The 14,860-nt window shown below is 37.1% G+C and overlaps 1 protein-coding gene across 1 annotated transcript in view; it reads left to right on the top strand.

The window, feature by feature from the left end:
* Positions 1–14,860, top strand: part of znf827 (zinc finger protein 827) — a 77,644-nt gene that overhangs the window by 49,083 nt on the left and 13,701 nt on the right. Inside the window, exons 7-10 of the mRNA XM_059342239.1 lie at positions 3,624–3,678; positions 3,794–3,894; positions 12,746–12,883; positions 14,141–14,312. Of these exons, the coding sequence (XP_059198222.1) occupies positions 3,624–3,678; positions 3,794–3,894; positions 12,746–12,883; positions 14,141–14,312 (466 nt within the window). The remainder of the gene's footprint in view (positions 1–3,623; positions 3,679–3,793; positions 3,895–12,745; positions 12,884–14,140; positions 14,313–14,860) is intronic.

Below are 14,860 nucleotides of genomic sequence, written 5' to 3'. Positions count from 1 at the left end.
GCAATCCTCACTTTACATGCCACTTAGAAAACCTCTTAAAATCTTTTGTGTTGAAGAATCAATCGTGCTGCGAGTCACTGGAATTGGCCACTGTGTTGTTACAAGTATTCATTTCATGAACCTCAGCCATGTTGGGCCACAAGCTCCCTGTAGGTGGACTTGGATGCCCTCTGTTTTCCCTCTTGCATTTGTGTCACTTCAGGTGCATATACAGATACCGTACTCGCCCTTCATGTGAACCGAAGCGGCATATTGTGTGATCACGACCCTCAAACAGGTGTGATCTTAAGTGTGAATGTTGTTAAGACTGTAAAGTTGTGGAAACCTTAAAGGCTTCAAGGCTTCTTTTTTTTTTTTTTTAAACACAAGCGATATTGACACTTTTGACAAAGGATGTTGAAGTTTACTAGTCAATACCAGTGAAATTCCATTGTTCTCGGTACAGAATTCGATGCCATGGTTAAAAAACAAAACAAATCCCATTTCATTCTTCCTGACTGCCAGAGTTCATTGTCATAGCATCTCTGCAAGAATTCATAGAACCTTAGTTAAACCAGTAACTCTCATTTTCCAGTCAGTTTCTCTCTTCTTTTTTTTCTGCCCTTTTTTTTCCTACCAAATGCAGAGAAGAAAGGTGCGGTGACGACTCCGCAGTCTGATAACTTGTTGCTCTTGCTACCGATTTTGGCTGCTCTGTTTCAAAAATGTTAGACTGAAAAAACATGCATGCACGCTGAGATTCAACCGTGGTGTTCTTTTGGGATTAAAAGGGAAACCTGGCCTGGTCTCTGGTGGACTTTTAGTGGCAGGTAAGCGGGGAGAGCTCTGTGCACTGCAGCATAGAGAGACACTGGTTCCCTGTGGTTGACAAGGTACAGAGATTTCACTTCTTGTGACATCTACGCTTTTGACTCTTTATTTCTGATCGAAATCGAAAAGATTTTATTGATACTAATGCCTTTACCAATTACGCCTGATTAATTCCTTCTTTCTTTTGTCAGAAACAAATCTGCTAAGCCTGCCTCTGTGGCTCTCATGTTATTATAACGTAGGATATTTACCCTCCGTAACGGATGGGTTGCTCAGTTGGAAAGCAGTGGCTCAAATACATGGCATTCTTGGCATTTAAGCCCATGTTGTGTAGAAAGATGTTTCAGCATATTGGTGTTTGTTTCCATACTGACTTGAAATGCTCATTTTGCAGACATAACAAGCAGCACAGTTATCCTCTTTCTTTGTGAAAGAAGCATTTCTTCTTCTCTGCCATGACTCCTTTTTGTTGCACATTTTCAGCAGCGTAGATGCTCAAGTTTGATTGTTTTGCAGTGTGAAACTATGAGGAAAGCATGCCGTTATCAATAAAAGGAATTGATAGGCGTGGAGGCATACTTTTCCAATGGATTGGACAATTTGCAACCGGTTTCTCAACTGGAACAGGTTCTTGATTCCCATCGTTCTCCTTATATTGTTATAATGTTTATTTTCTGCAGGATTCCTACAGTGGAGGCCCAGCTCACCTGAACAAAAAGACGGCCTCCACTAATATAAGGCTTATTGAACGTCAGGAGGTGTCTAATTCAGCAGGTGATCTGTTGATCAATCACAGTCTTTGGGTTGCTTCACTGTAATTATTCTCAGCAGCACATAGGGAAAAAAAGAAAGCCTTTTTTTTTTTAGTTTTACAAGTTGTGAAAAGTGGAGACGAACAGTGCAGCCAGTTAAAATCAGGTGTTGATGTGTGAGGGGGAAAAATACTCTCCTTTGCAGGTCAGACACAGGTTAGTTTGATAATCATCAGCTGGACACACATTTTGCATTTATTCCTCCTAAAGTAGAGCCATGAAATATTTGAACACACAGAAAAATACTGCTGAAAGCTATTTCTCAGGCAAAAATATTCAGACTTTGACAATAATTTCACACGGAGTACTGCTTATTAATAGGCAGATCTTGACAATGTAATGCAGTAAAATAAAAATAAAAAAGGCTTGGGAATAAATCGTAACTTTTTCAACCTTATAATCTTCCATTTTCTTGCCTAAATGTTCGTGGTGTTGACTGAACTCTCAGTTTTTGAGGCCACAGTCTGCAGAGTTTTATTGAACTCCATAATGTTGCGAGGTGTTTGTAATGTTTCCCCATTTACATACAGGAGTGCAAACACACACATGTGCCATCTGGGTTTTTCTGATCTGACCATGCATGCACATTGTTATTTTTTTAAGAAATCTTTTCATATTGGTTTTGTTGGGCTAACTTTCGGCTCACAGGTCAGCAGGCCCACCAGAGAGACTCCCACCACTCCAGATGGCCAGTCCACCCCTGCTGGCACGGCCAACCTGCGCTTTACCAGCTGAGTTAAACTTCAAGCAAACGGGATCATATAATGTTTTCGCTCTCTGTTTTAAATGTGCAGGGAGGCTTTAGGAATTTTTTTGGTAAACATTTATTAACAGACGGAATCATTTCTAGTGCCTTCTAAATCCATCTACAGTCAGGGAAAAAATGTATTAGACCACCCTTGTTTTCCCTAATATCTTGTTCATTTTAATGCCTGGTACAACTAAAGGTTTTCTAAATAATAACCAAAATCATTATCAAGAAAACCATGGAAAATGGCTAGATATCAGATCTTGAATTAAACTCTTATGAGATATTTTTGTTTTTATCATTATATTTGTCAAAACAAATGTACCTTTTGTTGTACCAGGAATTAAAATGAACAAGAAATTGAAGAAAACAATGGTCTAATCATTTTTTCATGTCTGTATGTCTAAATCTCTACAGTGGGCTCAGAACTAAAAATCAATACACAAAAACTACTAGTTTCTTAACCTAAAGCAATTTTCACAGGGAACAACTGTGGCGTTGTTTTGTGCAGTATAACAGTTATGATGCCCTAAATCATCAAAAAAAAAAAGATATGCAAGTCCAATATCTGCGATTTATATTACATTAATTGAAAAACATGGAATCTATTCATACAAGATTTTTCAAAGTGGACCAGTGTTTTACCAAAATAATTGCTCCACATGCTTCGCTTTATTTTGAATTTTTTTATTTTTTTATACAGGATCTGGTTTGTGCAAATGGTTTATTTTAGGAAAAAATTGAAATGAAACATGTAAAACTAGAAGGGCACTGAGAGAGTTCAGACCTCGGCCAAGGCATGCCCAGCACCACATGATTGATGAACTGTTTTATATATATATATATATATTAAGGTAGAATTTATTAAAAAAAAATTCTGATGGAAGCATTCATCTCAGGATTCATTCAAGGGCCATCGGAAATATGAAAATCCAATAGTTTTTGTGAATTCTGGATATGATATATAGTGTAATTTTAATGTTTGCTGCCAGGATGTGGGGTTTGTTCAGAGGGTTGACTCAAGGTTCACTTACTGTCTTTTTTGGAGCCACCAAACATTTTCTTCATCAGCAGATAGAGTTGAACTCTGGTCTTATACGAGAGATTGTAACGCCTGTGCCTGCTAAAATCTTCTATGTGCTCTGATTTGGATCGATGATGCAAATAATAGATAGAAATAGTAAAATATAAATATGTAAATGGTTCTGTATTGATGTGTTTTCTTCTGCTGTTGTTTTTTTTTTTTTTCTCAGAAAAAGTCAGCAAAGCCAACAACCACAAAGACAGTAACATGGTGGGGATAAACAGGTGAGTCAGTAATACTCTGTGTCTTTGATTCATAAAAAATAATACCTGATCTTTTCAGTGGCTTGTGTTTAATTTAGTAGCTGTGTAACTGTTCGTATTATGTATCACGTTTCAGTCCATTCCTCGACGAGTGCTTCAGACAATCACCCTTTAACTCGCGCTCCAAGAGCTCTTCCCCCGCAGAAGCCAGCTCCTCTACCAGGGCACCATTCCACGGTAAGACACACACACACACACACACACACACACACACACACACACAGAGGAACATGGCTCGAGTAGTGATAGAGGAGCAGATATATTACTAGCAGTTTATTGCAGGCAGTAGATGCAAGAGCATTATCTCTACTCCTATCTTGTCCTTCGGAGCTACAATAATAAGTTTATTAACCAATTATGATAATCAGTTAAGAACTCTGATAATTTTTCAAGCAAACATGCTGTAAATGATCTGGTTACTGCTTCAAAGATGTAAATATTTGCAGAATTTTTCATCGTCATAAATTACTGTGAGTGAGATTTTGGCATTTAAGTCGATGTTAATAATAATAATAATAAATAATAATAATAATAATAACAAAGTATTAATATTAATAATATAATTAATAGACACATAAGTATAACTATTAAATCAAATAAATTTGGCTATAAAATAAATAAATACTTTGGAAATGTATATGAATTAAGTAAATTAGCCCTGAAGTAAATGTGGAATTATAAAATAAAAGTTCCTTTTAATAAATAAAAGTAGGACTTTGAAATTTTTTTGAAATGTATCGAACTATATTGATTTATTTATATAATTATATTTAAATTGACTTCTATATTAATTGTCTCATATATTTATTTCAGAAATTATTTCATAGCCATTCCGTAGTTTGTCAGGTAAGATAACGTGAAGATATAATTTTGGACTGTACTTTATTACATATATTAAATTGAAAAGGAATATATATTTCCGTTGCAAATATACACTGATTTCTGATTTAACGCATTCTGTTCTTGTTTAAGTTTTACACAGCGGCCAGACTGATTTGAAATCAGGGTTGTATGCTAGATTATTAATCAAGAAATGAATCAAAGATCTTTTCCAGTGATCAGAAAAAAAGATCTGTAGCTGTTCAAAACAAGGAAGTAATTAACTGCCACCAGTCAGCAGCCCGCTTTATTCATTGTACAGTATCAAGGACATGTGTCCAAGTCTTTAAGTAATTCTCACTGTGGTTGGTGAAATAATTGATTTTTGCAGAGATGCTCATTTTACACTTGCTGTACTTACATGTGTATGTATTTATACACACACACACACACACACACACACACACACACACACACACACACACACAGTGAGTCAACAACGAACCACACATGAAGGAACCTTTAAATCTCAGTGTTCGGCCACAAGGACACATCTCAATTAACCACCTCCAGCTTTACATGATCCCCCCCCCTCCCCCTCTGGTGAATCCCCCTCTCCCCGTCTCATATTTAGAGCTCCGTCCGGCCTTTCTGCACTCTCACGCATTTCCCCCACCTGAAGGCCTCTGCCCAGGGCATCCCCCGTCTCCCTCTCCTCCCCTCTTCCCTGGCATCCCAGAACTTCCCTCCATGTTCCTTTGGCAGTGAGAGATCCAGAGGTTAATTAGCTTGTGCCAGCTTTGCCTGTCCCTCTGCCAGTTAATGAAAATCTGATTGGCTTCTGGGTGTCAAGAGTGTCCTGAAAGTTAATTCGCCCAGCCCACCTCCCCTTTCCCTTGTGTGTTTAAGCTTCAGATCCAGCCTCTGCTGCTCGCTCTTTTACTGTTCTACTGTTTTACTCTTTTTTTCTCCATCATGTGTGTCTCTCTATGCCTCCTTTTTTTCTTGTGTGTCTACATTTCCTTTTTATTGCTCCAAATATTGGTAAGCGCTTCTAGTTGCAGCTTTAGGAAGACAGACCTTTAATCAAACTAATTTTCTGTTCAGTGATGAGTGAACTTTACCGTCCCTCGCTGTTAGTTCACACAGCCTATCCCCACACAAGCCAGCACATCTTTTCAACCCAGTATTGAGAGACTGCCTAAGTTTTGGTAAGGCTTATTCAAAGCTTTTATTGAGCTCTTTGAAACAGCTTCAAATGTCTGTCGTCATATTTAAGGACATTATCACCTTAAAAGAAAATCTTGGGACAAAATTCTCAATTTGAATTAACCCATTGACGCCTGAAACGCCTGTAAAACCTCTGGGCGATTTTAAAATAAGCCCCTAAAACCTGAAGTTTTTCTGGAGGTGTCAACGCTTCTACTGAATAATAGATTTTTCAGCCTCTGTAGCAGATAGAAATGAAATTCAAAAAGTATTTGAGAGCTTATACAAATACTACAAAACGACGTATCCGCTTTCCAGGCTTCAATGGGTTAAGTGATTAAGTGATTAATGAGATTAAATGAGTTGGTCTTTTTTATTATTAGATCAGCTTTCTATAAGGAACGGCCTGTTTTGTCAACATAAATACATGCCGCTATATCGCCCCATTAATACCGGTGGGTCTTTTTCATTTTTGTGATTACGTTAGATAAAACATTATACCACTGGAATCTTATTCTACAAGTAATAATATTAGTGTAGCCCAATGTTTATCTGCAACTGTGCAGAAATACCAGGTTTAGACAGAATGAATATGCATGTAAAAAATTCCATTAAAAAAAATGAATGTGCAGAATAACTGGCAATCATTTTCAAAAGTATAAATATATACACACACAGTTTGTTACAGGAGTTAACATACATGTACATTTGCTTAGATATGATGTAGTTTATACTTGTCGAATTTAGTAAACATTTTTAAAGTTTAATTAACTTTTTTGTATTTTATGAAAACAAAAAAAAATTATAACAAAATTATATAGTGCAAAATAATTAAAGTAACAATAAAAACAGCAAAATAATAAAATAAATAAATATATAATTTACAATAATATAATATAAAACAGTAAAGAAAATAACAAACTAAGAAAAAAATGGAAATAAATATACACATGCATAAAAACATATACATCCATACAGACCTAAAAGATTAATAATAAAAGCTAAAAAAAAAGAACGAAAACTCTTTAACCATGTCGTTTGATTTTGATTCTCATATTGAATCATTTTACTCAGCTGGATTTACGATTCTATAGGTTCTTCTTTCCATTTATTAAAAATGCTGTTTACATTTGTCTCCCAGCTGTTGAATGTAGGAGGAGTAGGTTTTAACCAGTTCCTTGTATTTGAGACAAAGAAATCTGCTTAATGTCATGGCTGCTTATGCAGAAATAAAAATTGCGAGCCTGGCCCCTTAAGAAAGAAAGAAAGGGAGAATAAGTGAGTAGGAGTTTACTGTCTTCTCCCTTCAGTCTAGGGTTTAGTACAATCCTTCATTTCTTCTTCTCTCTCTCCGTTTCTCTCTCTCTGCAGCTCTAATGGCACTAATTACACCATTAACCACTTTGAGCTCATGCCACACCCTAACTGGCTTAATCACCAGTGTTCACCAGGGTCGTGGCCTCGAGCCCTTGTGATCTGGCTCCTTCCTCCCTCACACTCACCCTTGTGTGATCAGCCTGTGGCCTAGTCTCACTTGTGAGTCAGGACAAGTTAATGCTTTTATGTGCTAAGCTTCAGCTACAAGCCCCATAAGAAGGTCTCAGATTCCCAGAATAAGCCACACACAGACATTGAGTTTGGAGAAAAGAAGTGCGATCAGCCCGTTGTAGTCGTACGTCAGGGCCGCTGCAGAGTCCAGCTAATGCAGGAGGTCGGGGAGTCCACGACCTGCAGGTTGGTCCAGGGCGCCGTACGTTTCTTGACATGTTTGGTGTTGTGACACCTTCGCCGCCTGTGTGGCTTCGCTCTGTGTGAGGAAGTACAAACATAAACAGTACCACTGCTGCTGCTGATTATTTACATGGTTTTCAGCCAAATACGCCTTTTCACTGGTGTATATGCATGTATTTACCATCACACATGTGCCCTCCATCACCTTTCCTACAGCAGTGAGTCACAAATAAGACAGAGATATTCAGTTTGCACTTATATACAACTCAGAGAAGCAAAGTCTGGAACAACTACAGACGTTTAAGTGTTTTAGAGAGGACGGAAGCTGCCAAAGTAAAAAATGAATTAATGTCATTTAATTTACCGAAAATAATAAATAGATATATGAAAGAATAAATGTGAGTATTAACTAATTGATTTAAGGTGGCATAAATAAATGACATAAAATGCACTTTGAGTTGCATTTATATGTATGAAAAGTGCTATATACATAAAGTTTGATTGATTGATTGATAAAATATATATTTTTAATATGCCTTTTTTAACGTTTGTTATTAATTATTTAATTATGTTTCTATTTGTTTTTTCTTTTAATTATGTATTCATTTTCATTATTTTTTTTTAATTCATTTTATTTATCTTAATTGCATTTTTGAATTATTATTTATTTATTTTATTTATGTATAATATTCCTTTTGAAGTTTTACTCCTACTTATTTTCCCAAACCTATTTATTTTCTTTGTACATTTAAAAAAAAATGCATTTCTTCTTAATTGTTTATATAAGCCCAGTCTCTCTATATAAATATCTTCCATAGTGTAGGATTAATTGATTATCAAAACAGTTGGCCATTAATTTCCTGTTAGCTGACTAATTGACGAACGATTTCAGCTCCATTTAAAACTGATTTCATAATCTGCAGCCAATTGTTTATATTAAAAAATCTGTTTCCTAGAAAGAAAAGTAATCATAACTTAATTTATATGCACTTTGAACTTGATGAATCTCCTCATGGTTGAGTTCATGAAAATATTATTTCAGTCCTACAAGTTATGGTAGCTGCGTTATTCCCTTCAGAACATATTTAGTATTTATTAAAGTGATAAAAGCCTTCTTATTAAAATCAAGATAATGTGAAAAATGCAATGAAATTTGATTATGTTTGATTAATTATAGAACACTCTGTGGCACATTTATTACCAAATAAGATAAGATAAGATAAAACCGTATTGATTTAAAGCAGGGAAATTCAGTTGTAGCAGCAGCCCAATGACAGCAGCAGTATAGATGAAGAAAGTAAAAAACAGAAATAATATTAAGAGGAATATAAAGATAAAATAATAATAGAATAAACTATACAAGGGCACACTGAGACGACAACAAAAATGCCTATAGGTAGTGCACCATGCCCTTATTTTGTGTCCCTCTTTATTTTCCAACTGTTTGTGTATAACACAAACAGTTGGCAAATATAATTATACTAACCACTCTCCTTTGGAAAAGTTTAAATACATTAGCATATTTTGTGAATCAAACCGAATGTACTGCAGTTCCAGAAACAATATGTGAGCAAACAAAGCCGACAGACGACATAAATTCAGCAGTTTGCATGTAGAGGTGCAAAGAGGGGATTAAATATGTGACACAGATACAGGAAAAAAAAAACATGCTGCAGGGTTTATGAGTCAGTGCAACAATAGTAAAATATAATTTTAACACAAATGCATCTGTTCTTTAACATTTGATTAACATAAAACCTGACAGAAAACATTCTTATTGAGCTTTATTTACCCCACAAACATCTCATGGAGACATTTAAATGCTAAAATGTGACTTCAGGAAGCAACCACAGCTTGCTGTTTAATATAAACTGTACATTATGTGTACCGCCTCCTTTTCTCATTTTTTCCTCTTTTGTAAAGTCAGAAATGTCAAGCTTGTGTGCACCGATTTCCATCTGCAAAGAATCAAAACTTTTGGTGAGAGGGGGAAACTGAGCAGCAGAGTTTTTCCATCTTTTATGAAACGCAGAAAATACAACTCAGAATAACCTAAAGAATCTTTTTTTTTTTTTCGAAACGCCTTGCAAATCCAAAAGTTATAGCCAAGGTCAGCCTGTGTAGCCTAAGTAAAACTCCTGCCTCAATCTTTCCTAAGTTGTACGGCACAATGAGAGAAGTACGGCATGTTTTTTTTTATCTTTGTGAATTACTCTTACTTCCTTATGGTGGAGGTTTTATTCAAAGCAGACACCTAAATTCCTCAGATTCTATCACGGCACCTGAAGACAGTCACTCTCATTCTTTTCATTTCTTTGATTACAGAGTAAAGGGGGCTGGGAGGGAGGGGGTGACACGCAGCGAGCAGAGTTACAGTGATATGTGTATGCTGCAGGCTTTAGAGCAAAGGACTGCTTCTTGCTGTTGACATTAAGAATGCATTTGCTCTGCTTCTCATCCGCAGGCGAGACAAGGAGCATCTGTCAAATGGTAGCAGACAGGTTTCTGTCTTGTGGGTTCGCAAATTAGCCCACAGTGTGTCAGTTGTTCTGTTGTTTCACTGAAACTGGAGGGAATGGCACTATTACTGATAGATTACATTTTACCGTCTAGTTCTTGGCAATGCGGTACTTTAACAAAAAGTACGACGTGATTTAAAGCAGCCAGTAAGTGACTAACGCTGTTAGGGATGGGCGTTTGGAAGAAACCCGCCAACTCGATTATCTAAAACATTTAATCGATTAATTGTTATACATTGGACAAAATAAAAGTTATATATACAGTACTGTGCAAAAGCCTGTGTTGATAATGGACGCTTTTTATTTTGAAAGGACCAAAAGAGACTTCCTGTCGATCGTAAAGCTAACTCAAGTGAGGTGAGACTGTAAAGTTAATGTCAAGGAGTTCAGTGTTTTATGTTTTAGCCCCCGAAGAGGCATGAGGTTAGTTTTCACAGTAATCTTGCATATTTAAAGGTTTTGTGTTTAGATAAATTTTGGATAAAATTAAACCTAGTAATTCATGCTAGCAAGGCTTGATACAGTAAGCTAGTTTTGCTCAAATTAATACTCTTGTATTTTTCTGTGTTTTATAATTGTTATCGCATCTTTCAGTTTGCAAACTGTAGCTTTATCCAACTTAATTCTCAGCTCATTGGTTTATTCATGTACGGCCGCAGAACTGAACAGTCGGCTGTGTTTCAGCTCAGTGAGTACTGATACGCAGTCATAGATAAAATTAGAATTGAAAAATACACAGATTGATTAAAAATTCCACGTGATTGGCCTAAAAGCCTAAAAGCTGTTTGTCTAGACTCATAATCTTTAAGCAGAAACAGCTCATTCACCAAAAATTGTATTTGATGTATTGTGTCTGTCACTCTTTGATTCTATATTTTTAGTCACATCTTTAACTGTTTTCTGTGTCGTTTGGCCTGCCAGCACTCCCCCTTCTCCATTTGAAGCTTCTGTTGATGTTTTCGGTTAAAAAATATTTTTTTTCATTTTTAAGCTTATTTTAGTCTAATAAATAAACATCTAAACTTGCAAAATGTCAAGGAAGGAGATATTTGTGCAACTATTTTCTTTATTGAACAGAAAAAATACAACCCTACCTTGTACCTTCTGAATTCAAGTTTCTCTACTAGCTCAACTGCCTTGTCAACCCATTGTAAAACAAACTTCATTTAACCTCGACAGAAACAAGAAAAAAACCTCAACAAAACTATCTTGGTTAATCTCGCAACAATCACAAACAGTAGTTGGTCAAAATAAACCATTTATTCATCAAATTAAATTATAATTAATTAAAATTCACTCAAAGATGAGACAACGTATTGATTCATGGTGGATCTTTATGGACAAAGATCCTACATAGTTCAAAACAAATGTTTGAATAAAGAAATCTGAAGTAAAACTCAGAGTGCATGTTCTACCTTAAAATCAATAAATCTAAATCATCAATTCATTTAAATTATCCACTTAAACGTGGTAAATTATGGTACAGAACTGCCACCGATCCCCCGAGCTCCCCTCAGTCGTCTTGAAGTGCTTCGTTTTTTTCTGTATCCAACCTCAAGCCAACCACCGTCTGCACTGTAAACTTTATCTGAAGTCTGTGGCAAATGAAAGCAGCAAACAGACTCACAGACAGAGAAGTGGGAGAAGTGTGTAACACTGCGTTGCACAAGACAGACACCAAAACACCTGCTGAAAAAAAAGTTAACTTCAGTGAAATAATTTCCTGTGTGAGACATTAAGCCAGGGTTCATCCATCTACACTTATTAATAAAACATACACAAACAATGCATGAAGTAGCATACAATAAATAAATATAATGATCTATAATAAAAAGTGTAGAATGTAAATAAAAACAGCGTATGCATTTAAAAAGATGTTTTAGCATTAGATATCTTGTTTTTTTACTGCATTTTTTATTGAGTTGTATTTAGGTCTCAAAGGATTTGCAATGTTTTCACAACATCACAAATGTTTTGGAATTGTGGTTGCAACAATAATAGAATAATAAATATAGTAATATAATTATTTTGATTATATTCTACTTATGTTTACTTTATATTCCCTTAAATTTAAAACTTGTTTCCTTGTGTTCAAACAATTTGTAGACCGTGAAAATATGTTTTTCTCATTTTCGTAAAAATGCCCTCAACCTCTTGTAAAATGTGAGAAAACACTGGTGAATCCCTGAAGTCACTGGGTACTAACAAAATAAAAAGGAATCATGAATACAACAAAAATAAGATGTTTACATATCGCTTCTTGCATGAGGCTAATTGTCCTGTATTGTATCTTTCCAGCTGTTTTACTGGAGTTAAATCTCATTAAAGATGGATGCAAATGGGGCATCCTCACGGTTCAGACACATAACATGTACTTTGCTGTGATTGCAGCATTCCCCGGGTTGTTTTTAACCATTGTTGCATTCATTCCTGTCACCTCTAAACTGTCTACTATTGAACAAAAGCAAAATGCACCAAAAATATGTAAAGAAGATGGATAAAATCCAGATCCTACAGCTCAAAGAACACAGTCGCAGTCAGTACATTAGCGAACATCACCGCAGTGTGTTATGGTTTGGCAGTTACGGTTTCAACATCAATGCATATTAAACTTCAGTTACTTTGTTTGATTTATAGCCGTGTGACTTTACAGCCTTTGGTCTACCTGCAGATGCTCTTGTGGCTGATTGTGTCAGCAGTGAATGATGAGCATGGTTTTCTGCGTTTTTGTGTGTGTCTGTGTGTTCTAGACTCAGAAAAGGATGATGGGGAGCCGGGAAACGGGATTGCCCAGTGGAGACTAAATGAGCAGCTCTTCCCCTGTCCTATCTGTGGCAAGGTGTTCGGTAGACAGCAGACTCTTTCTAGACATCTGTCTCTACACACAGGTAAATAAACACGCTGACATTGTTAGTGCACGCCGCCGCCGCTGCACATTTACATCTCTTCCTTTTAATGTATCGACGTTAGCTGTTGTGTGTGTGTGTGTGTGTGTGTGTTGCCCACAGTAAGTAAATAAGGTTGACTAGACTAGATTACCCTTCCTTTAAAGAGATTACTACCATGATTAGTCTCACTGGGAAAACTGCCTGTCTAATTACCCGGCTAGAGGGATGCCTCACAGAGTTTCTCACACACACACACACACACACACACACACACACCAGTAAGTCTGATGCAGTCACGATTGTTTCCCCCTTTCACTTTCTCTCTCACACTCGGACACAGGAGACTTCCTCAGGATGAAGCTGTACTCTCCCCTGTGTCCTGATTACACTGTGTTTTCAAACTTGCCCCTTCTTTGCTCCCAATTGATCCGTTCTATCCCATCACTGTCTCCTGCAATCCCTCTCCCGCTCCCTATTAGGCAAATAAATGAATGAATATCGCGCTTATGTAATTTTATTTAAAGGCAAATTAACGCCGGATTAGGAAATTAATGCAACCTACTTGGGATTGCAGACGAAATCGCCGGGCGCACAAATGGAGACTCGTGTACAAAATGCCCCCACACAATTGGACATGCTCTCACATTTTGCGTGCACACACACTACACTACACGACACACACACACGCCATCTGAGAGTGTTGGCTGTGAACAGCTTGGCCACACCACAGAGAGCAGAAGCAGGGGCATATGTCAGTGTGATGGTCTTTTTGGTTTCCCCGGCGACATAAAGGTTGCCTGGCTTCATGTCCTTGGGGCAAATGGTGTGTGTGTGAGTGTGTGTGTGTATCTGTGTGTTTGTGTTTGAGGGGGGCTAGAGGGAGAAGACATGTTATGTTGATTTGTTTTGGGATAAAAGGATTTCTTTAAATTTGATTTTATAGCAATTGCAAATAGGGTGAAATTATGTCTGTACGTGCCTTATATTTTTTACCATTTCGTGGCATCTGTAGGAATATCCAGATGCTTCCCTGAAAAATTGATTTTTGTCAGACATCACAAGATGCTTTTCTTCCCTTTCCCAGGATCAGAGTTACAGTTAGGGTCAGGCGGAGGTGAGGCAGGGTTAGGCATTAAGTAATTAGGTTTAAGCTTACTTTAACGGCTCAGAGGCTGAGCGCAACTTAATGAAATATCATCTGAGGTAATGTTTACAGTAACCTGAGGTCCTCTGTGTGTGTGTGGGGTTTTTTTGCAGAAGAGAGGAAGTACAAGTGTCACCTGTGTCCTTACGCAGCCAAGTGCAGGGCTAACCTCAATCAGCACCTGACCATCCACTCTGTCAAGCTGGTCAACACAGACACGGAGCAGATCGTCAGCGCTGTTACAGCCGACTCTGCCGAGCGAAAGAACTGCCCCTACTACTACAGGTAGTGTTAACAGACCCAAACACAGCACACAACTCTTTTTAGGGTGTCATCAGCCAGCAGCAGAGGATCAAATCGATCTGTTTTTTTTTGCTGCACAAATATTTCTTGATTTAATTCCTCCCCAACTGCTTTAATTTTTTTCTGTTTTTGTGAGTAATTTATCTGGAAATGATGCATATTAGCTGGAAAATCAAACCCAGACTCATATCTGTACATCAAATACACAATGAAGCCACATCCAGGAGACGCTTAGCTGATCTTAGCTGGTGGAAACAACTAGCCTGGCTCTGTCCAATATCCACTCTATGACAACTCCAAATCAAACTAGCACGTTAAATCTTGTCTGTTCAATCTGTGCAAAAACTGAGGTGTGAAAATGGTTGTTGATGTTATGTGTGGAGCTATTTCTTAATCGGGTTTAGTTATTTTCCCAGAGTCTGTGCAGGTTTTGTGACTCTTTAGTGAGTTAATTGTTGAAATATGAATATTTGGACTTGGGGCAGAGCAGGGCTAGCTGTTTCTCCTACTGACAGTCATTATAAGACGCT

The sequence above is a fragment of the Centropristis striata genome, chromosome 1, assembly GCF_030273125.1.
Source record: "Centropristis striata isolate RG_2023a ecotype Rhode Island chromosome 1, C.striata_1.0, whole genome shotgun sequence".
Lineage (NCBI taxonomy): Eukaryota > Metazoa > Chordata > Actinopteri > Perciformes > Serranidae > Centropristis > Centropristis striata.
Note: the sequence above shows the minus strand (reverse complement) of the source record. Positions and strands in the feature narration are given on the sequence as shown.